At 51.4% G+C, this 26,758-nt stretch overlaps 1 protein-coding gene across 5 annotated transcripts in view; it reads left to right on the plus strand.

Moving 5' to 3' along the window:
- The window catches only part of ARRB1 (arrestin beta 1), a 64,499-nt gene that overhangs the window by 33,011 nt on the left and 4,730 nt on the right, over window positions 1–26,758 (plus strand). For all 5 annotated transcript variants that reach the window (XM_032971988.2, XM_032971989.2, XM_032971986.2 and 2 more), the window contains exons 3-14: window positions 9,304–9,334; window positions 14,318–14,378; window positions 15,236–15,280; window positions 17,905–18,101; window positions 18,413–18,472; window positions 19,004–19,071; window positions 19,674–19,809; window positions 21,751–21,835; window positions 23,293–23,365; window positions 24,184–24,321; window positions 24,747–24,830; window positions 26,360–26,436. In XM_032971988.2, the coding sequence (XP_032827879.1) occupies window positions 9,304–9,334; window positions 14,318–14,378; window positions 15,236–15,280; window positions 17,905–18,101; window positions 18,413–18,472; window positions 19,004–19,071; window positions 19,674–19,809; window positions 21,751–21,835; window positions 23,293–23,365; window positions 24,184–24,321; window positions 24,747–24,830; window positions 26,360–26,436 (1,055 nt within the window). The remainder of the gene's footprint in view (window positions 1–9,303; window positions 9,335–14,317; window positions 14,379–15,235; window positions 15,281–17,904; window positions 18,102–18,412; window positions 18,473–19,003; window positions 19,072–19,673; window positions 19,810–21,750; window positions 21,836–23,292; window positions 23,366–24,183; window positions 24,322–24,746; window positions 24,831–26,359; window positions 26,437–26,758) is intronic.

The raw sequence follows: 26,758 nt of genomic DNA on the forward strand, positions 1-26,758 counted from the left end.
TTGACTACTTTTTCATTTATTTGTATGCACGCCCACCAAAGCAGCGTGCCCCTGAGTCATAAATATTTAATGCACGCAGGGCACCGCTCCCTTATCTTTGTGTTCACTCACGCTGGGCCACTGCCGCGGGGGTGCCGTGGGGGTGCCGTGGTCACCGCTGACTGGACTTCCAATCCACGCCTCTTCGGTTCAGTTCCTTCTCACCGGCGCGGCCGTTGAAACAACGGCGCAAGTTTCTCAATGCCCCCCCCCCCCACCCGAACCCAAACCTCTCCACCTCTGATCGACTTTTGAAGCCTTGCGTTGCATTGTGAAGCCCCCGCAATGCATTGTGAGTTAAGGGGTATGATGTTGAATTGCAGCTCAATGCGGATGCACCTGCCCGTGAGAAGCCATCGCCTAGATCGCTGGAGCCCAGTGTTTTAAAATAACTCTCCGTTTGATGATTGGAATGATTATATTTGTGTGTTTGATGACTCATGGCAGTCCCTAGTGAAAAATGTGCACAGGGGATATGCCCTTTCTGGGCACTTGGTGTATTTATATACATGTATGTATGTAGTAGGCAGTACACTTGCTGTATGTGTGTTATATATAGAGGATAAATTGTTAAATATAGGAATAGCATGGAGGCCGTCACTGTGCCATGCTCTGCAGATGATCACCTGAGTTCAATTTCCGATCGGTTTAAGAATAGACTCAAGACGGACTGCTTTTTAACAAAATGTTTGATCTTGCTTTTTTTTAACCTTTTACCTTACCCTGCCATGCAGTAGTGGGCGACGCGGCTGCCATGCGTAATCCAAGCTGAGTTACTTGCAGGTCATTGTTTTGTGCACTGCAATGTTTAGCCCTATACCAGTTGCATTGTGTAGTTTTCCTTTTGGGAGAGAGCCGGTGGAACCCATTGCAGAACAGGGGGAGAACATACAAATTCGACACGCAGAAATGCTCCCGAGTTGGGAATCGAACCCAGGTTCTTCTCGCTTTGAGGGCACAAGCATTACAACCCTGCCACCAAAGTATTGTTTAATATAAGGATTTCACTGTGCCTTTGAACCTGGCAAGCCAAGTTCAATTCCTGGTCAGTTTAGCAAGACCTGATAATAATTGCTTTTAAAATTAGCTTCGAACAATCGCTCGTGCACATGATCTGTGGAAACGGATAGATATTTCCTTTTGTATCTTGTGTGAAATTGTGCGCTTATTTTCGCAGTAATTGGTGGTTCTTGTCGTTGCGTTTACATATTTTGCGGGCTTTTCATTCTCTTCGAGATGTGGTGACGTGCGAGGCGCGTTACAAATATTAAATGACCTTATTTATCGGGTGGGGTGGGGGGCATAGAAAACTCTTACGGGGGGGGGTGGAGGACAGGAGGGGGGGGGGGCACGACACAGTAAACAAGGATGAAATAAATAAAAATCGCGAACACAAATTTAGCTACCGTTCGGATCTGTTGTTTGCCCATCGTGCATTCTGCCCTTGCTTCCCCAAACGTCATTTCGCGCGGCGATTTTTCACCGACTCCATCGGCATTACTGATGGCAGACATCGCCCCCCCCCTACCCCACTACAGGAAAAACTGAATACAGACGCATCTGTAGAGAGACAATGCCATGCCGTGTGGTGGCTTGTTGGCCCCCACTTGGCGATTGAACGTGGGTGTATGCCAATTGCGACGTTAATTCGTTTTTTTTCTCCTGTGCCGGCAAGAAAGAAAATCCTCAATTCTGGTCGTTGAAAAGGCCTTTTTTTTCCTCCGAAATAACGGGATCACCAGACGTGTGTGTGTGTTAGCGCCTTAAGGGAGAGAAGCAATGGTTTGGGTGGCGATTGGGGTGGAGATCGTTCTTGTAGCCCCCCCCCCCTCCCGAGTACACAGTTTGTGTGCTTTAATAACAGAACCATGACCGTGAAAAACAAAACAAAAATTCCTTTAAAAAAATGCCTCCTATATTATTATTTTTTCCCAGAATCCTTGTAAATAGCAAAAGTCAATTTCTCCCACTTCAGCTTGTATTTCAAAAAATACATTTCTCTCGGTGCTTGAACTGAAAGATAGGGACGATGTCGTTTTTCAACTGCGGGGCCATATTTTATGTTTTTGTTGATCTCTTCTCTGAGCGGCCGCAGATTAACCTTTTGGATGAATTGGCAAAAAATAAATGACAAATGCCAGAATTTTGTCGGTAAAAATATATATAAGCCCGAGCAACGACAAAGGCAAAACGCGGCAGTGAAAGCGGCACGGAAACATGGGGATGCGTGCGTGCGTGCGTGCGGAAACACTCGCAAGATGTGGCGTCCCGGGAGAGGGTAGGCAGATTCGTAACAGCTTCAGCCAAGGAACAGCTGTAACCATGCACCAACCCTCTCATCCAATATTATTGTTATTCCGCTTGTTTGTTCAGGAAAGCCTCACTTGAGTCTCGTGACTCTTTTCCAGCAGAGGTGCTGCCACGTTTTTGAAGTAGGGGAGTGATGATTGCTGCGGTGTGTAATCCCAAATTGAGTAATTTGCGGTGCCATTTTCACCAATTTGCCAAACTTATGGCCGTGACGCCGGCACACGACGGCCCGCTCTCGCGAATGACGTCACGCGGATCTCTCGCGCCCGCTGCGAGGTGAAGAGGGTGACGCGTAGTGCGTTTTTCGCGGTTACGCCGCGGTGTTAACCAGGGCCGCCTTGCCGCATTCGAACCGTGAATCTCCTCCGCAACGAGCGGCGAGTGCGCTGCCACCGGGCGGTGTCGCCGCCCCATGGCCCTTCTCCGTTTGACGTGCTGGCGGGGTGACCATTTTGCCACGTCGCAAAAAAAAAAATCGACGGCGATTGTCAGTAGAAGGAAGGCACTGTAATGGCGGTGTGGAATTCGTGCCACTGGGAACGGGCTTCATCAAGGGGGATGAAAGCCGCCCGGCGCTCGCTCATTCGTGGCAGCTGGTTGCTGACGGTGGCTAGGAGATGTTAACTCCCTCGCCTGCTTTGCAGGAGGTCGTGGGTTCGATCCCGACCCTGACGCCTGTGTGTTTTGCAATTGACATGTTTTTCTCCCCGTGGTCGCGTGGATTTTTCTCCAGGCCTTCCGTTTTCCCCCTCCACAGTTAGAATCGACGTCACGCGTTTAGAGTCTTTGCCTGCTATAGGTGACCACATAGAGCTCCGTGGGCCCTTACCTGGTAAAAGTAAAAACAAATGTTTGACCCGTTTTGTAAATGTTACCACAATTCACGTCGTCGTTACCACGGTGCAGCTTCATAATTCTAAACATTTCCCTTCTCTTTACGTTCTTCGGAGGACATAACGTTTCGGTACTTCCAATTAGCGTGGTTGCCCCTACGTATGGTGCGAAAGAAGTTCAACATACATATGTACAGCGGCTCGCTGCACTTCTCATCAGAATCTTTATTTATCTTGCAAATGTGCAGTTGTGCAAGGGCATTGCCTTATTCGATTCCGTGATATGCCTCTGCCATCAATTAGCAGCATCTGGGGAAAAAAATACATTTAAGTTCCAAAGTAATGTCCCTTTTTAAATGTAATTTATATGGGACTGGGTCTGGTTACAGAAAACAAACAAAAATATTTTTAATAACAGAAGCACACGACGTATTTATTTATCCGAGTGGAAGCATTGTTGCCGAGACGCGCATTTTTGTTTGTCCATGCGGTCTATCGGGGAGACTTTGCCGCTTCCATGATTCCTGAGATCAAATGACGTCGTGCAAATTGGCGACCGCGTCGTACGCGAGAGGCGCCAAACAAAATAACAACACTCGGCCAGCGGCCAGCATGCATCGTGCACCAGACAGCTGATCCAACAACAACAGCAGCAGCAGCAGCGACGACGACGACGTGAACAGCGAGACAACAACACGGCTCTTTGTTAGAAGGATTACTCGGGAGTTGCCTCGCTAGGTGACTCTGGACGCGGCTTTGGAGGGATAATGATGACATCGCGAAGCGACGTGCCCGGTTACCTGCGCGTGCGACTCCCTTCTTTAAATCCGAACCAGAGGGGTCGACCTTCATGCCCGTCCTTCCCTGGGCTTTCAAGTTCAAGGAGGAAAGAGAGAGATTCTGGTTCTTGCAAAATATCTGCTGAGCTCTTTTGGGCCTTACCAGCTGAAATAATAGTCCCCGAGTCTTGGACGTGGCTCGTATCCAAGTGTCGCCCAGATTGTGTTTCGTGACTTTGTCGTAACGTTTTTAATGCTCTGTACGTCCGTAACAAAAAAACAATGTATTCAGAAGTTCTTTCCCTGGGGCTCACTCGGCGTAACCATGCAACAAGTATTTTAATCGGCGCAGCTTGACAACACACAATGCTCATCGTAACGCTCGTGCGTTATTAGAAGCGTTGCCGGAGTTAGGGACGCCTTCATCTAGCAGTGGATTGACAAAGATGTGGGCATATTAACTCAAATGTTTTATTTCATTGACGTGGTCGGTGGCATTTGTGCCAGTTCATATTTATTAGGTTTTTTTTTATCCAGCGTCTGGCTCATAGATATTTTGCATCACTCTTGAAACCCAATGACGCAGTAACAATGGAAACCTGGGAACATTGGGTGCGTCAGTCTCATCATATGAGCAATCGGGCATTAAACAAAAAAAAAACTCAAATGAAGCATGAATAGTTGTAAAGGTGCCTTAACCTCATCTCTAGATACATGAAAATTCATCCGTTGCCTATATTTGGCGAATTGCTACATTTACAAATCGGATATTTACTGTCATTTTTAGCGAATCTGCGAACTAGCTAAGCCGATAACCATGCATCCATTCTTTGACTTAAACTGATTCTTAATGCTCGGGGGTAGGTGCCCATCGTATCATCGTATCGCGCAGGTGAGAATCGGCTATCGTGGAGTCTTATCTCAGAATCGGAATCTTTTATTTAGATTGCCGGAGGAATCTGAAGAGGTATGAAGCTATTTATCACGGACGTCCAGTACGGACACGGGGGTCAGTATCTGCCGTCTTGGAAGGTGCGTCCTCGCTGAGTCACAGTAGGTGCCTTCGTGGACTCGCAATTCCAGAGTTCGCCGGTTCAATCGCCTGGCGCGGCAGCAGCTGAAAGGACTGGTGTGGAGAGAGTCTCTTAAATCCCCCCCCCCCTACCCCCCCCCCGGCAGAGTGAACGTAATTGGAACGATCGCGTGTGATGGGGTAAAGTGTTGGGAATCCCGCTTCTCCCAGCGTGGAAGAGTAGGCCAAGCGCCCTCTTGAGAGAGAGAGACGCATTTTCTAGAGCTCCCTCTGTGTCATGGGCGGGGGGGCCTTCTGGCCTAGCACTGGTGCAAGCAAAAAACAAAAGTGAATCCTGAGGCTGCACCTTTTCGGCGCAAGCAGTGGCCCTGTCGCTTTGTGCCTGAGTGGTGTTGTTGTTTCCGTTGTTCGGCTGACAGAGACGAACGTTTGCCGCGGTTACCTCTCAATACCCCCCCCCCCCACCCCCGCTGAGACCACAAATGGCAGCAGCCGATAGCCATTGAGGCGCATCGCAGAAACACACAAAATGGCATTGGCAACCGGAGGGTTTTCACATTTTTTCGAGCATTAAAAAATATACATGTATAGGTCACATCTGCAAAGATCCAATCTACATGGTGCTTGTTGTCTTTTCATAGTGAGACTTTTTGTGCAATTCCTGCAAAACAATTTGGGGCGGCCGATTGGATTATTTTTTTCTTCCATTCTGTAGCATTTTCAGTTTTGACCGTGCAGGTCGTTTGAACGCACAAAGTCGTCCGTCTCTGGTGTGGCGCTTGCGGTCTGCTGCGAAGAAGATGGCAACCCACCCCTTGCGCTACACATACACACGGAGTAGGGGAGGGGGGTAATTTGGGTCTGGCTTTAAACAGCGCGTGCGTGAAAGGTGGAGGTGGCCAGGTGTGTAGAGTGGGAAGATCCGCGCACCGAGGCTAACTACAACTTAACGACTTTCATCTTACCAGGTCGGGCCCACTGTATTGTGTACATTTTCTCACCGTACGTAGGAAACCGTGCTCATCGGTGGTGCCCGGCGGAAGACAAGTGAAACGCCGAGCTGATGTAGCGCTCTCTTAGAAGCGACCTGGCCACAGCTCAACCGAGTGGCTCATCGTGTGGAAATTTAAAGCAGCCAAATGCTCTTAAACGCGTGATTTCTAAATGTGGAGGGGGGGGGGGGGAAACCGGAGGACCCGGAGGAAAAAAAGAAATCCACGCGACCACTGGGAGAACACGCAATCTTCATATGTACAAGGGTCAGGGTCGGGTGTGATCCCACGACCTCCTGTATACCAGGCGAGGTGGTTAACATCTCGCCACCGTGGCACCAAAAGTCGGCCCCGCTGTGATCCTGGCTTCATCTTCCCGTTTCTACCACCCGTGAACAAACCCGGTTCTCGGGCGTAGCGGGGTAATTGGTTTCAGCCCGGTCGCCAATGACTGCGCAAAATATAAACATAGTTGAATAAAGTTTTTCACATATTTCCTTATTCCTGCTCGGAAGGTGCTGCCACCTCCCCAGTGTGTGGATACGAGGTCACTCGAAGGGATCTCGGCAGTAGTTCTGCGCGGTCTCCTTCTGCGGGCCGCTTTCATGCATCGGGCGACACTGCTTACCGCGAGCGCTCGGAAGGGAAGCTTTGGTCTATTGACACGACGCCCATGGCACAAATCGGAATGAACCTGTGTAAAAAGACAATCACGGATGCTGCTACAGTCCCTTCGGTATCGTTGCTCGCAGGATTCGTCTCTCGTGTGCCGGGTGTCACGTCCAACGTTTGAACATTTCTTGACAAAAACAAATGGGCTGCTCCTGCGTAACTATGGTTACTTGGGCTCCATTGCAGTGGAGATGATGAAACGGAATGGCTTCTGAACTTGCGAAAGGGTGATTCCGTTAATTTGCAGATTCTAGTGCAATATTTGCCCATAGTTGGGTCTGGTTTGTGAGCAGTGAGATGTTTGCTATAATTAGAGTCGGGCCCTCACCACCGGCAAATGCTTCCACTCACCAGAGCACTGACAAATTCACAAATATCACCACAATCACAATTGGCACTACCACGATCACTCCACCACCAATCCTACTGGCACCACCACGAACACTACCAAATAGAACAGATCCCCCGTTATAACCTTAGAGACTTTACGGCAAGTGCTGTTCGCAGCGCACCTATGAAGGCCGGCACAGCACACGAGAGGGTGAGTGGCGAGTACTACGCCCGGCCGCCTTTGTCTCCCCAATGGTGATATTTACACACCACACCAGGTACTCATTTGAGGCAGAATCGACCTAGGTGGAGGCCCAGGACCAGTTCAGATAATTGTCACTGGTATTAGCTATGAGCGGGAATCGAATTCTGGTCGCTGGGTTTGTAGCGTTAACCACTACACACTACCACTCCCCACACGAACACCACCACCACCACCACGATCAGTTCGCCACCAATCTTACTCGCACCACCACGAACAGTTTACTACCACTCCCAATATCACCAGCACCACCTCGAATAACATAGACTCCATCATCAGTATCATTGCATCACAACCAACACATTACTGTCACCCATTACCACTCTCACCCTTGCCCACCCATTAACCACCAACACCACCACTGCTAATGCTACTTTACCACCACCACCGTGGCCACCACTACTAAACAACACCCATCACCGCCATGGCCACCACTACCACTACTAACCAATACCCACCACCACGACCATCACTGTCACCACCGCTGCAACCAGTCGCCACGAGCCTTCGAGTCAAAGTGCATTTGTGTGTGTTTTTAGTTTACCACACAGTCCACTGCCGATAACGATGTCCAATTACTTGGCTGCCTGCTTGTTATTTAATTAATCGCTGTAACATTAAAAATAAAAGCTTGTCACAATAATAAACTGACCGGAATTGGCGATGCAAGCCACGTTTTTAACTGCCGGGCGATAATTATTCTGCTGCGGCTGCTGCATGTTTTCAATTAGTTTTATGAATCCGCTGCTCCTGTGCACGTGCCTGATTGTGCAAACATTAGGTTTTCTTTTTAAGGGACGGTTTTTGTTGTTTTTATCCTGCACCTTTCCGTGTGCAGTATTCGCCGTTGCCGTCTGTATGCGGGTCGGTTCAATCCTCGTGCGATTTAGCAGTGCGTCAGATGTGGGGCGTGTGATTGAACGTTGCGGATAACGGGCCTCTTTGAGGGCCCGTGCGTGTGCACGAGATGGAGCATCGTGCCGAGATTTGCAATAGGACGGACGATAAAAAAGTAAAGCAATTAAAAGTGATTTCTTGCTCAAATCTGCATTGAGCTACTGGTGATCATCTCCCACTTAAAACCCCGAGCGAGTGGTGGAAAGTTCACATTCCTAATGGCCGGGGCATCGTCCATCCGTAAACAACCACTGTTTACTTGCCCACAAAGTGGTATTCGTTTTCTCGACTCCAGAGGGATGATGGGCCGAGTCAACCCACGAACCAAGGTTTGAACTCGCAACCTTCTGATTGTGAGTCACCTGACCGGATTTCATGTATATTTTTTATGTTTATATATTGCGTACATTGTCCTATTAAATGTCAAAATCCCAAGGTTTCTCTCCGTCGATGAAAATGATAACTGTAAAATGCGCAGCCGTCCAATTGCTCCTCCGCACCACTGCTGGCGGTACGCCCCCCCCCCCCCCCCAATTCGAGGGAGCCCCAGGGAGCTGGGAAGACGTCTTTGAAAGAGGCGGGAGTTACCCACACTTTTCCCCACCGCACCCGACCTTCCGATCAACCTAATTATGGTGTTCCCGTTGATACTGCTGGGATTTAAGAAACTCTCCACATTAAATACTACTACAACTACTGCCATTCGTACGAGAAAAAAAAAACATTCTGCATAACACTTAAAACGATAATCTCCTTTTCAAATCCTCAATTGCTCGGCGTACACAATAGTTGTGCTCCTAAATTGTAAAGCGTCTGATTGAATCTCGGCGGGATACCTTGGCCTAAATGAATGAATGCGTACGTAAATATTCCTTTCTGTGCGTGCGGTGTATATATTACATTCTGGAATCAACACAGCCTTGGAAGACCAGCGGTGCGGAGCTGCTTAATAAAAACACTGCCTCCTGGGTACGAGCCCCCTGCTCACGGGAGATTTGCGCAAAAGCGTAGCGCGAGCCGTTTGTTTGGGGTGCCCTGATGATCCGAATCTCACCCCTCTTGCGTTGTTGTCTCTCTCCCTCCCATCCCTTGTCTCTGCGCGTGTGTGTCTGTGTGTGTGCGTCTTTGTGTCTGCCTCTTTGTCTGTCTCTCTCAGGGTGTTTAAGAAATCAAGCCCTAATGGGAAGGTAAGGCGCTCCCTCCCTCTGCCAGTGTGTGTGTGTGTGTGACGAGGAGCTGGTGGCCAAGGCTGTTTTGGGTTCACCATCTCTCCTGACACCACTCCTGGATCAATTCTCACATTAAAACAGCTCGCACGTACACACCCGCCAATACGCACACACACGCCAATACATACACGCTTGTACACACGCGCCAGTACACACACACGCCAATACACACACGCTTGTATACACACACGCTTATACACAAAGACACGTCAATACATACGCATGGCAATACACACACAATTATATATATATACACACACGCACACACAAAGACCCCCGTATAGCCTTCAACAGACTGTCGGGGCAAGTGCTGTTAGTGAGCACCTAATGAAGTCCGGCACGGCACACGCGGGGCTGGATGGGCAGCACCACTCCCGGCCGCCTTTGTCTCCCTCGGCGGCGGTGTTTTTTTCACTTTTACTTGCACACTGCACCGGGTTACTCATTCGAGGCCGAGTCGACCGAGGCAAGAGGCCAAGGAGCGGGGAATCGGGACTTGAGTGGCCGGGGTTCGTAGCGGCGCAGTGCCGCTGGACCACACCGCTCACCTAACATCGGATTCATGTAAAATGCTGGGCTTGTTTATAATTGATCCACATGTTTGTCATCGCGTCGCGGACACGATTCGTATTGGGGGGGCGGGGGGGGGTCAGAGTCTCACCGCCCCTTCGTTATCTCTCCCTCAACGGAGACGAGGGGGGGATAGAGGGGCGGGCTGTCATTTGAGCCTTCCGCACTCTGTGTGTGGCACATCTCATTTGCAGGAGACGTCATATTTCATTACAGCCTCGGAGAACCAATTGAACAATAATTTAAATATTTATATATAATATATTTTTAAGTAGGACGTAGGCTGCGACGTGGATTTTTAGCCGTGGTTAAACATCGAGAACTTTCCAAACGGAATGTAGATTTGAATGCCGATTATGGAAGTTTAAATGTGGACCGATACTGCACGTCCGATGCTAGTATTGTTTGTTTAGTGGTGGGGACTCCTTCTTGAGACCCCTGATTATTTTTTTTATCGACACTAACCGCAGAAACTAGATTAAACTTTTTTTTGAAGAATGTAGCATCCGATTTTTAAATGATTGAAATTGCAGAATCACCCCCCTATCCCCCTGCACCCTCTTGGAAAGTTTCTCGATCCACCTCTGTGTTGATTAATTTGGTGGCAGTTATTGTCATCATCAAACATGATCTATCCACTGCTGGGTGAAGGCCTCCCCAAGCTATTGCCGTCGCCGTCCTGAGAAATCCAACGGTCCAACTCGCTCCAACGCACGGAGCTGATCTCATTACTCCTTCTCCTCGGTTGACGGAGACGCGCCGATGTTGGCTCCTTCGGCTGCTGCTCCCCCGGCCCCTTGCAGGAGCAGAATCGGAATACGAATTCGTACTGGACGAATTCAACGAGCTATAAAGCAGATGTCTAGTCGGGGTGGGTCAGAACGTTACAACAACAAATAATACAAAAACACAATAGGAGTGCAAAGTGTAGGAAGGGTAAAAGTATCACTTAAAATACCAAATTAAACACAGGAAAAATCCACCGAGCTTATTAGCTTCTTTTTCAGCAGCGACCTGGCCACAAACGATATCTCGACGAAGTTGCTCGTCACGTGGGTGACGATGCACGCGTCCAGGCCCTGCATCAGAGTAGCGAGCGTTCTCAAGCGAGACGGTGGGCGCTGTTTGTGTATTCGTTAGTATGATGATACGAAGTGAGGTGTCATTTTTCTGCTTTTCTTTCTCTCCTTCCCACCGTCCTGCGTTTTGTTGTTCGATTTTTCAACGCTCGCCCTCTAAGGGCGACATTCTGTTTTAAAACGAAGGGCTGCGCTTACAAAAGCGAGAGTGATTTTATTTTTTTAACGGTTGCTACCTTTTTTGTTCTGTTACTCGCATCACTCCGTTTAGAAATCGCCCGATAAGTGGGACCAGCTGATTGCAGAGTGCCACTTGTGACTCTTCGTGCGTCTGCCTCGCTCGATAGCGGTTCGCCCTCTGTGTTGCGTCACCCCCCCCCCGACACCCCCCCGCGTTTGCTGGTGCACGCTGCTCTCGCCGATGTCTCCCGGCGTGCGACGATCGCTGCGTTCAACAACGCGCACCGACCAGAGTAGTGGGTTGACTTTGCTTTCGGATGAGCCTCTGCGGCCGTCTGGAACGCTCTTCCTTTCGATATTAGGACGCCACGGGAGCCGTGCGCTTTTAAAAGACTCAATAGAAAACTCGTTTTCTTATAAGAACTCCTTTTTTGTGTGCTTGTTGTCCTCTCCTCGCACCTCCGATTTAGAAGTTTCAACGTACATATGTGAAGTGTGGTCAAACGATCCCCCATGACCGACACCGCGAGGAGTGTCTTTGATCCAGCAGTGGATTGTCAAAGGCCTGATGATGTATATTTTTTCCATTACAAATAGCATATGTATCAACAAAGACAACCCAATAGCCAACACAAGCTGTTGTGGCAATTGCTGTAGGCGAAGACCCATTGATGGGTACTCATTTAAGGCTGAGTGTACCGAAGAGGTCCAGTGCTGTATGAAGGCCTTCCCCAGACCATGCCACGCTTCGGTGTTGCTTGACCATACTTCACCCTGCTGGTCAGTGCGGGGGGGAAGAGAGAGAGAGAGAGACACTGGTAGAGATATCACTCGCCACTGATATGAGCCATCGCCGGGTACAGAACTCAAGTCAATGGGTTTGTGTGGCAGTGCTATACCCGCTGCACCACCGCTCTGCACGCATGTTTAAACACACGTGTGCACACAGAGGGCATTCATCATTGCGTGCAATGTATTTATAAATGCATCATTAACGTAAACGGAAATGGCCATTGTAGAATATTGGGAAGGGATGGCCTTGCCACACCCACCCCCGCACACAAAGGCAAAGATCCCCCATATAGCCTTGACAGACTGTAGTGGCAAGTGCTGTTTGTGAGCACCTATTGAAGCCCGGCATGGCACACGAAATGGCCAGTGCCAACGCCCGGTCACCTTTGTCTCCCTAGTGGCGATGTTCACCGCACTAGGTACTCATTTGAGGGCCGAGTCGCTCACCCACACGCCCGCTCACGTACTCGCACTCACACTCGTCCCTATGCTCGCTTTGTTCACGGCCACGGGGGGGGGGGGGGGGGACGACACTTCTCTCTTGTGTGCACCTTTCACTGTCCTCCCACACACACAAAGCGCTTGTCACAAATGAACCACAAGACCTTGCCGATCTCGTCAAGGAGCGTAAACCATCGCACGTACTCCGTTAATCCTCACGGCAGCGGCTTTTGGGCTAGCCATGGAACAAAGACGGTCACTGCATCGCGCGCTTTCGGATGCGCTTCTGCGGCGTCTGCAACGCTCTTTCAATATTCGGAAGCCACTTGCGCTTTGCACTTTCCGATCTAGATTTAAAACTAATTTCTTTAGAACTTATTTTGGTGTTTTAGTTTGTCCTTCCCCCCCCCCCCCACCCGCTCCTCCGATTTAGCACGGTTGGCTACGTACGGTGCGAAAGAAGTTCTACATTCATACCTAGATACTCAGATCCGTCCATCGGCTCCCAGCGCAGTCCGGGTTCAAATTCACGATCGCACTACTCGCCATCATCATGATTCTCCTGCCTACCTCTATCCCCTCTCATCTCACTCTACTCCCCTCCATGCACTCTTCTACCTCGCCCCTCTCATTCCAACCTACCCCCCTCCACTAACACTCCACTCCAGCAACCAAGACCTTCTGTTGAAGCCCCAAATCAACCTTTCCTTGGTGGGAGGTCGCTCGTTCTCTCTCCTCTGCTGCCCCCATGATCTGAAACTCGCTTCCACTGTCCGTGATGTCGTCTCCCTGCCCAAGTCCGATCTCGGGACCTTCCTCTTCCCGTCCTGGCTTCGACTGACTGCCTGCCTGCCTCCCCGCCTCCCCTCTATACAAGAAATACATCCAGCGGCTTTAGTAGCGGTCGCACTCAGACGCCGTATTATAATCCACATTGTGCTGTAATTGTATTAATCGCCTGAGCTGGTAACGCCCGTGGGGCCCCAGTGGGCCTGACATCCTTGACGTGCGCTTCCCACTCGTTGACGTCAGCCGCGTTTAAAATTGTAACGGCGCCACCCACACGGCTGCTATTAGGCCGTGTTGTGCATCGGCCGTACACGTGCATCTCAGCCCTATTGTTGTCACTCCGCTGCTGGATGAAGGCTTCCCGATTATTTTTTTAGGGTCACCAAATTTTCCACACACCAAACCACGGACGTATTTCTCGGTCGGCACTCGGTCTATCGCGACCGCCGCAGCATTCTGTTTCTCATGAAGCTCCAACACCCAACGCCGGTAACCAAGTTCTCCGAACATCTAAAATCCTGCTGTCGCTCACGGAGATGGAGCGATCACATCGGCTCGTGTGCAGGGGGCCGAGATAGATTATTGTATCGCAGGACAGCGAGTGATAGCAATGGCGTGGGTAGGCCATCATCCAGCAGTGGATGAACTATGGCTCATGGTAATTATTGAGGCAGCAACTGTCCTATGCCAAAACTGCCCCCCGACATAGACGTGTATAAATGTAATCACCTGACTCACAAACTCCACTGGAGATGGGAATGGCCCAACGTTCGTGTTAGCAGGGAGAGACTCCTTTTAATATTTAACCGATGATTCATATTCAAATGTCACCACGGCGGTGGCGGCACTGTGCTGCGAACCTGGCGAACCGATTTGTGGCCCCACTCGTTCCACCGTCCCACACCGGCCAAGCGCGGGGAAGTCGGGTCATGTGACCCCCGCGACTGTCTCAAGGCGTCGGGGGAGAAACACTTTCCCCCGCTGCTCTGCGTCGTTTAACCGGGGGGGGGGGGGGGGGAGGATCTTTGTCATTGCCTTTATCGTACGTGTATGTGTGTGTTTGTGCGTGCGTGTGGTGTCTGCCCGGCAGGTCACGGTGTATTTGGGGAAACGGGACTTCGTCGATCACCTGGAGCATGTGGACCCCGTCGGTACGTTGACCCTCGACGCGACCGCACCCGCCGCGCTTTGCCGTGACAACGGTGGGCGGTTGTTGAATGCCGTTCGCGGTGGCTTGTGCGCTGTTAGGTGCAACTCGACTTAGGTGAGCGGGGGGGGTACCGTAGTGTTTGCGAAATGTCTAAAATCACTCTCGCCCAATTATATTTTTGCTACCCAGTGTTACGCGCAAACCGCTGATGAGACTTAATGAAGTGGAAACCCCCTGTCCGAGCAATTGCTGCCAAGGTAGAATGTACATGATCGCTCGTTCATGATCTAATTACGGTTTAGGCACTTTCAGCAGGAGGCCACTGATAAACAAAAAAAGACTTGTGGTGTAAATGAGCTCTTACAATAAATATACTATCTTGAGGTTCATCGCCACGTACGGAGCACTTGGCATGGTCACAACAGCGTCGCATCCACAACGCCCTGACAGACCACACTGGTCAATATGCGGTCCTGTCTGTAGGAGCGGGAGGCGTACTGACGCACGCAGTTCATGACCTTACACACGGCAGCAGCCACCAGTGAATGCTTTCAGTTTGTTCCCAGCCTGCACTCTCCCCGCACCTCCGATTAGCACGGTTGGCTATGTATGGTACGAAAGAGGTTAGACATATATACCATCGCATACCGGCACTTTTTGACCCCAATGTATATATGTAAATAATGACTGCTTGTAAGATCCCTTGCCATCATCACGCGTTGACTTGTCATCATTGTAAGCTTCTGCTCTCTGCCGAGAGAAGCATGTGTGTACCTTGAGTTGAAGCCAGCTCTGTGTCGTTAAGAGGGGACCTCGTGCTAACCGATTTCTCCTCTTGTTGCAAAATGTGTCCCGCAGACGGAATCGTGCTGGTGGACTCGGAGTATTTAAAAGAGCGCAAAGGTTTGGCACAGTCTTGATTGACGTCAGTTGTCACGCTTATGGAGGGGGATGTTCGTGACGTGCGGCGGCTGCGTGTTTGGCTCCGCGTGATTTAAATCCGGTCCACAATTGCCAGGGACCCGCCTGCCAAAAAAACCACGATGGATGCCTCCAGAAACACTTCTTGCATCTCTTCACTAGAAAACGGGCAAAGGCTTTGAATTGGCGGCACACCAGATTTTCTCTTTCCCGTTTAACTTTGGTACACACCTTCACCCGTTGCGTCCGTCCGGTGAAAGTTTTTGTTGTAAATTATTGTTTTTGTCGTTGGTGGAAAAAAAAAAACTGCATTGCAGTCTTGTCATCCATAACAAAGGTGTGCTCTCATGTCAGTGTGTGACTCTTGTGTGCGACGGGCTTGAACGTGATGAGAGAACGAGTCTTGATAGAAAAAAAAAACAGGCCTATTATGTTTGGCAGTAAAACTACAAAAGGCAGCCAAGTGGATGTAAAAAACGAGTCCCTAAAATGTGGGAACATGGATAAATTAGTTGTAAGAATGTTAGCAGCGTTGATTTTCCCTCGGGTTTTTAAATTAACGTATTTGTTCAGATAAAGTGGCTGTCATTGAAAATTGAGATGAAAAATTGTAGCGCCTTCCCGCAAAAAAACGTATTCTGCTCACGGATGAAACATTTTATGTGTCATTTAAGATTAAAATTAACGAGATCAGGATGCAGCGAATGGGTTTCAAGTTCAAATAATTCTCCGTGTGACAGATGCCGAACAATTGCGCACACAATCAGGAAGGCCACCTTTACAAGCGGCGCGCGAATCTTAGAGGCACGATGCCACAAGCGGCCGTCACAGGCAAAACGGTTCCATTTCAGAAAATTGAAACTATAGTCAACTTAATCGGAGTGGACGCCGAGTGACACGCGGCATGACCCGAAGACGCATCGGAGAGCCATGCCGCGCGTAAACCAACGCGGTAGTCGCTTCAACCATTCTCGGAGCTTTTAAACAAATCAGACGGCCTGGGTACGCACGGCCCAGGCGCGTGCATCTACAAAGTGTGACAGCTGTTTCTTATTTGGGTCGTGGCTTCCTTCACGTGCCGCTCGTAAAAATAGTGCATTGTGGGGTGAAAGAGAGGTACCCGAGTGCGTGAAACCAAATCAAGATGCTCCGTGACTTTTTTTTCTTGTGGCTGGGGTTCAATGAACTCTGCCGCCACCATCAAGAGCATGGGTTTTTAATCCGGGTTGTTGCAGTCACCCGTGATTTATAAACCGGGTTCTCGATCGCAATGATTGCACTAAAAATAAAACCCCATCACCTTCGATTTGTTTTTTCACCGAATTTGGGGCTAAATTCCAGCTCTGATAGTGGTTTTAAAATGCAGTGTTTGACTGCCATCTGCGGAAAGTATTTGTCTGCAGCAGGGCTTGTGTGAAAGTGCTACAGGGGACCAGAAAATTGCGACTTATAACGAAACGATGTATAACGGAGAATTTCCCCCCTTAGGGATACGTGTTTAATAGGGAGGGTGGTGATTGGGACAGCATTGGCTATGCGACACAAAATGAGGCAATTTCTCCAATAAGAAACAATGGCATAAGGGAGGAATAGGGACTAACTTGGAAATGTTGCGTTTTATACCTAGAAACCAAAATACGTACTGTAGATGTACAGAAAACCAGGTACTGTACACTTACTGTATATGTATTTGTGAAACGCATTTCTGAAAATTTTAAGCAATGAAGCAAACATGAAACCAATTTTAGTGTAAAAAAACCCCCCACAATCTTAGGCAGCATTTTAAAAAGATCTTACCTTAACCTATAATTTTTATGATCTTACCTTGTGGGAGTGGATGGATTGTTGTTGATATTTAGTTTTTTTTAAGTCCGCGCCGATTACTACTAGCACTTGCGGCTACGATGGGACTGAGAAGATATAGGTGCATGCGCGAGTTCAGTCGAGGCGAATCAAAAACGATATTCGCTACTGGTGGCCGTGAGCGGGAATCAAAGTCGGGTCACCGGGTTCGCAGCGCCGCGCGTTGACCGCTACGCACCCATGCACTGTTTTCGACTCGTCTCTGCGGATCTGAGTAAAAAAAACTACCCATATATGCGGGGAAATGTTACGCTGTGCTCCTCAAAAAGTCGGTGACGCGAGTCTGAAACGATGTATATCGGGGACTCCCCTGCACTCTATGTTGTGGATGATGAAGATCACTTGAGTCTCAGAAGTAGTCTCGCGAAATCTGCTTTTGCGGGAAGTGCCCTAATGGTGACAAAACGCTCTTCAAACGGGCCTCTCGTCTCTTGACACGAGGCCAACGGTGCACTTCTCCTCCCCCCCCTCCCTCTCACTCTACTCCGTGCACTCTTCCCCGCCAGCGACCAAGGCTTCCTATCCCAAGCCCGCCAGTCAAAAATCAATCCGCGCGAGGTCGCTCGTTTTCGTCGTCTGCCGCCCGCTTATCCTGAAGCTCCCTTCCCCCCAGCCATCCGCGTCGTCGGCTTCCTGCCCCTGGTCAAGTCTCCATCGCTGCCATTCCCGTCTGGTCCTTGTGCCTACATCTCCATTCAATAATTAAGCCTCCCAACCCCCCCCTCCACCCCCGGCCCGGGTAGTGTACGTGACGCTGACGTGCGCGTTCCGCTACGGCCGCGAGGACCTGGACGTGCTGGGCCTCACCTTCCGCAAGGACCTCTACCTGAGCACCCTGCAGGCCGTGCCGCCCGTGCCCGAGGAGGCGCGCCCGCTGACGCGCCTGCAGGAGCGCCTCGTCAAGAAGCTGGGCAAGGACGCCTACCCCTTCACCTTCGAGGCGAGCGTCTCCGCGCGCCGGGGAAAGTGCCTGCCCCACCACCACCCCCCGCCCGTGTGCCTTCTCCCACCATCGTTTTGTAGTGTTGGCCACGGCGGCCCACGTCGCGTTTTTTTTTCTTCGCTTCCACGGCGTACCGACGGGCTCGGCCGCTTCTCGCTCTCTCGCGCTCTGTCACGCTGGTCGGTGTGTGGGTTGCGGGGACTTGAACTCGGCTTGCGGGGGGGGGGGGGGGGGTACCTAGTGCGGCGTGCTAAACCACCGTGACACCGCTCCACTGATTTACCGTGTTTCTGCCGTCGCGTTGACAGATCCCGCAGAACCTGCCCTGCTCCGTCACCCTCCAACCTGGCCCAGAGGATACCGGCAAGGTACGTGCGTGCCGACTCACTGCTGGATGGGGGTTATTCGACCAACTTTTTCATGTTGGCTGGTGAAGGGTGACGTGTGGGCCTTTGACCGGTTCTGATATCACTCACTCGATTTGTTTCGGTCGTAATTATTACTGCTACTGTAGTTGTGATGTTTCGCCTTTTCCAGACCGTGCAACTTATTTTCCACCGCAAAAGCCGAGCCGTGCCACTGACGTCCGATGCATTCCACGCTTCGCTAGCCCCACCCCTGGCCCTGTTGGGCCCCAAACCCCAAGCCAGATTCGGATGTTTTGCAAGGCCAGCGTAGTACAGTTCGATGAAATGACAGTGGAAAATCAACCTCGCCGTATCGGCACAGGTGATGGAATGGTGGCCAATGGGTGATGAGATCAACTCCTGCTCAGGATCGAGAGGGACTGTGGCATCGCTGGACTGTGATGCAATGGCGAATTTGGGAGGCCTTCATCTGGCAGTGGATAGATCCCGACTCGATGACGATGATGCAACCATGGCTTTTCCTTCTCCCAGGCATGTGGAGTGGACTTCGAAATAAAAGCGTTTTGCGCCGAGAACTTGGAGGAGAAAATTCACAAGCGGTGAGTGAGCGACGCCCCTCTGAGCCCCGCGCGGCGAGACCCCACGACTTGTTCTGTCGTCGTATCCGGTGCCGTTCGCCGAGCCCCGACGCGTTGCCCCGCTCGCTGCCAGGGACCCACAAGGAAGCTTCCTCTGTCTCGCCGCACGAATCCAACTTGTAGCCTGACGTGCCGTGCGTTAACAGGGTTATCTCGTGTACTGTGCCGGCCTTCATAGGTACTGCTCTCTAACGGCACTCGCGCCAACAGTTTGTTAGGGCTATACAGGGGATCTTTATCTTTGTGCACACGAGGAGGTGGGTGTCCATCACCACGTTCGGCCGCCATTGTCTCCCCAGTGGCGATGTTTACACACCGCACCGGGTACTCATTTGAGGTTGAGTCGACCTAGGGGCGGCCCGGGACCGGTTCGGATAATCGTCACCGGTGGTGTGCCGTGAGCAGGAATCGAACTCGTTGTAGCCTCCCACACTGTAACACGCGCCGTGAAAACCGAGGCGATCCATCTCGGGCGATTTATTCCCGGTGGGATATTTACATGGAATAGAACAAGTAAACCGATCGTCGGCGCCCGCTAACACGGTGCACCACTCCCGCCGCAGGAACTCGGTGCGCCTGGTGATCCGGAAGGTGCAGTTCGCCCCGGAGAAGCCGGGCCCACAGCCCATGGCGGAGACGACGCGCCAGTTCCTCATGTCTGACAAGCCTCTGCACCTGGAGGCCTCGCTCGACAAGATGGTGCCCGCCACGCAGACTCGCCCACTAACAACACACTCGCAGTGCACTCGTACACTCACAACACACCGGTACACTCGCAGGAAACTCGCAACACACCGGCACACTCGCAGCAAACTCGCAACACACCGGTACACTCACAACACACCGGTACACTCGCAGCAAACTCGCAACACACCGGTACACTCGCAGCAAACTCGCAACACACCGGTACACTCGCAACAAACTCGCAACACGCCGGTACACTCGCAACACACCGGTACACTCGCAGCAAACTCGCAACACACCCGCACACTCGCCGAAAACTGGCACACTTGCAACGCACTTGCAGACTTGCACGCTGGCAACACACTCGCAGCAGACTCGCAACACACCCGTACACTCGCGGCACAATTGCGTCACGCGCACGCACGCTCATAGGCGCAAACTTGCGCGCGTTCCCGCCGTGCCAATTTCGACCGCCTGGCGGGCGCGGACGCCCGGCGCTTGTTGTTTTGGATGGTTTCTTGCAGGGTTTGGCGAACGATAGAAGTTTAACGAGCCTAAGATTGAGCAGCAGTGCGACAGCGAAGCCGCCTCGACCACCGCAAACCCTCGCGCTAATGACGCGCGGTAAAACACCCACTGCTGATTTGCAGTCTTTATCGATCCACCGCTGGATGAAGGCCTTCGCACCTTGCTGCGTCGGTCACGAGGTTTTCTTGTTTCTCCATGCTTCACCACGCTGGTCAGTGCGGATCGGTGAAGGTGGGTGAGCGTCGACGTGGGAGCATAATAATAACAACAACAACCTGGCGTGCATGATGAAGGATAGGTGAGCTCAGGACCGAGGACCGTTTTATATATATGTATGAAACAATGTTTTTCTTTCAACACAGTTGCTGAGCCCAGTCCCAAAATGCCAAGCGGCCAGCAACAAACAGCACTGTCAACGTAACAGCTAAGAGTTGACAAAAGTCTCTTGGATTGGGCAAGGTAATTGTCGATGAGCTCGGGGTGGGGGGGGGGGGGCGACGATGGAAAGGGAATTAAAAGTTTGGAACGGGGAGGGACGACCACGTGAGGTGTGGAAAGGGGTTGGTGAGAATTGGGAAGCATTCCTGAGGAACGTGACCAGTCAACGGGGAGGAGAGAAGGGGGTGGTTTTAGGATGGGGGCGAGATAGCTGGTGAGGGAATACCAAGCAACTATGTATGTTGAACTTATTTCGCACCGTATGTAGCCAACCGTGCGAATCGGAGGTGCGGGGGAAGGACAACGAACTTAACATGAAAAGCAGTAACCGTGGGGAAGTTTGCGTTTTTTTGCATTTTAATGAAGGGGGAGGGAAGAGTCTGAAGTTATCTCCGAGCGTCGAAGGTGAACACAAATGGAATAGAACGGATTAATTTTAACCGGTGTTTGTCAGAAAAATGTGCGCCTTTCTATTGAGCACGCCGGCCCTAATTGCTGCGTCACGCTGTGTCCGGCAGCTGCCTCTTGGCTAAATTTATATTTTATGAAAATGTCATATTTTGATCGTACGTTTTTTTTCTTCTTCTTGTAATGGAAACGCATATGGTGGCCAAAACGTCTCTGGCAACGTGATTTCAAGCGCATGTTGTATTTCGTTCTCATTAAGTGTAGCGGTTTAGCGCGCTGCACTACGAGACCCGGCAACCCGAAGTTCGATTCCCGCTCACGACCAATAATGGCAGCGAGTATTTGAACCGGCGCTGGGCCTCCGCTATGTCAACTCGGCCTTAAATCAGTACCTGGTGAGGTGTGCAAACATCAGCACTAAGGAGAGAGAATGGTGGCCTAGCATTGGTGCTGGCAAACCACCGAACTTGTGTGCCGTGCCGGCCTTCCTAGGTGCTCGCTAGCAACACTTGCCACAACAGTCTGTTCAAGGCTACACAGGGGGATCTCGGCGTTCGTGTTGTTGTTGTTGTTTTTCGTCAGATCTATTACCACGGCGAGCCCATCAACGTGAACGTGCACGTCACCAACAACTCGACCAAAACGGTGAAGAAGATTAAGATGACCGGTGAGATTTCGGCAAGGGCATGCGATGCCGTGCCACTTCGAATCCACATTGGGCCCCCCCCCCACTCCCCGCCCCACTTGTGCCTCAACGCGTAGGACAACGCGTGCATCGCGTGGACCAGGGGTCGGCAGCCTGCGGCTCCGGAGACCACGCGCGCCTCTTTAAGAACTGCTTTTGTGGCTCTTGAAAGAATTCTTGTTTTCTTTTACCGAATTCGAAAAAAATGTCCTCCCTCTTGTTCTATTGGCTGCCAGCCCCTGGTGTAGGCGGTCATTTATAATGTCATGTTGATAATTGTCGCAGAAACATTCGTGCGACGAGACGAGGAAGGTCGTCTTGAGCCTGGGCTTGAACGAGGGCGGGGAGTCACCGGCACGGGTGGCTGGGCGAGGCGGGGAAGGAGGAGACGGAGCAAACTCCCACCGAGCAGACGTTGACTGGGTGCTTTGACAGAAGGCTTTGTAAATGCGCCCGTAACAATAGTAATATGAACGGAATGTGCATATCCAGAGAAGCCTTGCCGAGTCTCGAACACTTTTTTCATTAGCCTCCTGCATTGGGATGTTTGTTCCCCAATTACTTTTCATTTTTACGAGCGCTTTGCTGTATGTGATGGAAACCGGAGTCCTGCACGTTTTACGGAATGACGCTCGCCGGTCTGCGCAGATAGGTTCACGACCTATTTGCTGTACTACCTTGCGCTTCTACTCGGCCAGGAGGTGGCTCATTGGGAGAGTGAGTGTCTCGCAATCGGAAGGTTGCATGTTCAACTCCTGGTTAGGGGTTGACTCAGCCCATCATTTCTCAAGGGTTGCTAAAATGAGTAGCACGTTGCGGGGAAGTCAACTGTGGTTTGTCCTGTGGTTAGACTCGCCCACGTCATAGGCATGTGGAATTTCCACCACTGGCTCAGTGGCTCTAAACAGGAGATATGAGTACCACTTCATTGCTCCTTTGAGCAGGAAATTACTTGGAGTTTTACTACTCCTGGCTATTCTAAAGCCAAATGGGTTTGGAGATTTACAAATCTGCATGATCTTCCCAGCTCCGCCTGCAAATACGCTGGATTATAAACTTGCACCGGAGACCCACTTAGACGGAAAGTCGTCCCGTCGTTAACGCGAGATCCCACGGAGAGACCTGGAAGCGGAGGAATTAAGGCTCTCTATTTGCAATGTATTAGCATGGCCACATGGGTTTCATTTTCGGCCAGACGCGCGTGTATTCTTAGCTCCCAGCCTTTTAACCTCCTCTACCCCTTGTGACCTGTGAACCTCGGCTGTGATCCCTCATCACAAAACTCAACTGTGTAGCGCCTGCTGAATGCCTGGCTCCAAGCGCTTTAGTCAGAAACAACACTCGGGCGCGTGCGCTCTCTTCGCATGTCTGTTATGAGGTTTCCATGCGCTTGCTGTGTGTGTGTGTGCGTGCGTGTACGTGTGTGTGTGTGTGTGCAGTGCGCCAGTTTGCCGACATCTGCCTCTTTAATACGGCTCAGTACAAGTGCCCGGTGGCAACGGAAGAGGGAGAGTGAGTACACATGCACTCTCACGCAAAACTACTGTTTAAACTATTGTTTTATTTCACCAGGTTAAGGCCCCACTGAGCTATATTGCTTTTTTTTTTCGGAAGCGGCCTTGCCACAAATGATAGCTCAAAAAAGTGGCTTATTATCACGTGGACATTCATAGCAGCCAAATTCTACGAAAGCACGTTGATTCCAAATGTGGAGGGAAAATAACGGAGGACCTGGAGAAACACCTACGTGACCGCGGGGTGAGAGACGCGCAAATTGGAGAGGGGGAAAAAAAACTTTTAAAGATTTTATTTAACCAAGAGTGTCTAAAGTTTCCACGTGATGATAGCGAAGGTTGCTGTGAGATCGGATTCTAAAATCCAAAACGCAACATTTGGAAAATGGGCCCCCGATTAATTATGTCCCTCCCCACCCTCCGAAAGGTTTTCAAAAGTGCTGAACCCAGCTTACAATAATTATACTAATTTATAATAAATTCGTATAAATAAAATGTGGGAATTAAACACAGCACCACACCCGGACATCTGTATCCCCAGCCCTGATGTTGAAGTTTAAGACTAAATTCACCTTGACTAGAGCGATATGGATATGATTATTCACACAATTGACAAATTCCTGTGCCAAATTTTCTGTCGTTGTGTTGCGCTGCATTGCACCATTGTGCTGTCTCCTGCGTTGTGTCATTGCATTGCGCCTACGTTGTCGTTGTGTCGCGCTGCGTTGCGCCGTCGTGCCGTCTCCCGCGCAAACGTGTCGCTGCGTTGCACCCGACTTGCCGTGCCGCATCACGCCACTGCATTGTGCCACGCAGCGACACGGTGGGGCCCAGCTCGACGCTGTGCAAGGTGTACACGCTCACCCCGCTGCTCGCCAGCAACCGGGACAAGCGCGGCCTGGCGCTTGACGGGAAGCTCAAGCATGAGGACACAAACCTCGCCTCCTCCACCATGTGAGCACCGCCCGCGCCCCATCCGGCAGCGGATAGAGCGGGACGAGGAGGAGGAGGAGTTGTTGTGGGGTTAGGAGGGGGGTGCGCGTGTGGCCGGCAGTCGGGGCGAGGCGAGAGGGGCGAGGAACCTCTTGCAGAGTGCGATCTTGGAGCTGATGGGAGATTGGATTGGGAGCCAGTGGAGGGATTCGAGTCATTGGGCCTGCGTGGGCACGAGGAGTCTTGGTGTTCCGCTGCCGTCTTCGGAGCGTAATCTTTCTTTCTCAAGAAGTCTATGATCATTGTTTAATCAGCCTCTGTGTCTTCATACTTCATTGTCGTCATTGTCGTCCTCATCATCGTTACCATTTGTCTGAATTTTCATAATTGATCTCGTCATTATCGCCATCGTCATTATCATCGTTGTATTCCTATGCTGCTTTCAGAGTCCAGGATGGAGCCAACAAGGAGGTCCTCGGGATTCTGGTCTCCTACCGCGTCAAGGTCAAGCTCATCGTATCTCGAGGCGGGTGAGGATACCACATCAGTCCTATACTACTGTGTGTGTGTGTGTGTATATACACACATACCTGTGTGCAAGAGCTAATTAACTCATCTGGGAGGTTTACGCATCACCATCTCATCATCGCGGCCGGCCCACCACCTACGGGGGGCGGGAACCCCCCCCCCCCCCGCTCCCAAGAGCCGATTTGTCGCTCGCGATAGATTCCCCCGCGTGGGGCGTACTGTGGGCGTCGTGCAGTGCCGTGCGTAATCCCGTGCGTCGGTAGCGGCCGTAGTGAAAACCCTGCGATTAAGCCGTATTTATTTATATGGTCTGCTTGAACGATTTCCAGTGGATTTTGGGAAGCGTTAGCTGCTCTGCCCGTCTCTCCGTCCATCCATCTGACCGCGTCGTGGGGGTCACGGTAAATCTCGTGAGTTACGGGCGGCTGACACCTGGATTGGAAACCAGGGTCTCGGCGGTGCCTTCTCGGCCTCCGAACCGTCCGGCCACTTGCGAGCATTTGACCCGACGTAGCAGTCGCGTGGTAATGAAACGTTTGCGGCATGGTGCGCCTGGCAACGGGGGGAGGGGGGGGGGTGACTGGCTGACAAGGAAGAGTGGGAAGCGCATCAGGCCCGGTCGCGAAGAGAATCGTAGGAAATAAACGGAAAGACCAAATAACCAATTAAGTGGTTGCACACGCTGCCAAAACAGTCTGTTTGGTGAGGCTAGAATTTCCAGTCCCGCTGAGATGGAGAAACAAATGGCATCGTGCGGTGTTGTCTGATGGGATACCTTTGGCCATTAACACTCGATTGACGAGAGGAAGACGAATGTAACGACGGGGGGGGAGGGGGGTGGGGAGGAGGAATAGGAGAAGAGGCAGAGGCAGACGGTGGTGGAAGAGACTGCGGCAGCGCGACGATGGCGCCGATTTTCGGAGGCCACTGCCGGAGTCGCGAGCAACTGGGGGAGAGGAAGGACAAATATGAAGGTGGCCTTTTCCAAATCGATTGACAGCAGCAACAACGACAACAACATGTCCTTCATTAACTCCACATGGCCCTACTGTAGACGTCCACCCCCCACCATTTCCCCTTCGTGCCCCCCCCCATTAATGCCATTTACCCTTACCACTGGTACGTGCCCCCCACCACAATCGTGAATTCCTCACATTCCTCACGAACCACCGTGTGCCTGCCATTACGGCCGTGTACCTCCCATTGACGTCACGTGCCCCTGCCACTGTGACCACCCCCCGCATTTGCACGATGTGCCCCTACCATTATCGCATGCCCTCTGCAACGTCAAGGGGGATTGCATGGAGGTGGGGCAGACGCTACTGGAGGCCAATAGCCAGGGACAGAGTTGGAAGTTGGTCCACGAGTGGGCTGCCAGCCTCGCACCCCCGAAGCCCCCTCCTATCGATTCCTGTCCCGCCCTTCCCACCAAGTGCTGCCCCCCACCCATTAGTGCCACTGCTCCGCTACCGGCACGTGGAACCGACCGCCACCTTGTGTGCCCCCGCCCCTCCCCCCCCCCACCCCCCAGGGATGTAGCAGTGGAGCTGCCGTTCACACTGATGCACCCCAAACCCGTGGAGGAGTCTTTGCCCAGCACGCCGTGCGGTGAGTATGCGGGAAGGGGAGGCCGGGGTTCGGAAGAGGGTGGGGGGAGGTGCGGGGTCGGCGGGGGGGGGGGGGATTGGGGGTGTGGGGGCGGTGTGAGGGTTTCTGCATATTTGCAGGGTTATTTGCTGTTCCTGGGGGTTGCTTGTTTGGTCACTCGATTTTGGCCCATCGTGATCCACCACGGCATTAACTTATTGCTCGGGGAGCATTATGTTGTTAAGCATTGTGGCGGCGGCGTGCCGGAGTAGAATCTGCGAGGAGTGTGATTGAATTGGTGTGCGCTTTAGTGTGGTTTATTTATTTACGTGACTCTCTTATG

The sequence above is a fragment of the Petromyzon marinus genome, chromosome 47 (assembly GCF_048934315.1).
Source record: "Petromyzon marinus isolate PM22_M1 ecotype Great Lakes invasive population chromosome 47, UKy_Petmar_22M1.pri1.0, whole genome shotgun sequence".
Lineage (NCBI taxonomy): Eukaryota > Metazoa > Chordata > Hyperoartia > Petromyzontiformes > Petromyzontidae > Petromyzon > Petromyzon marinus.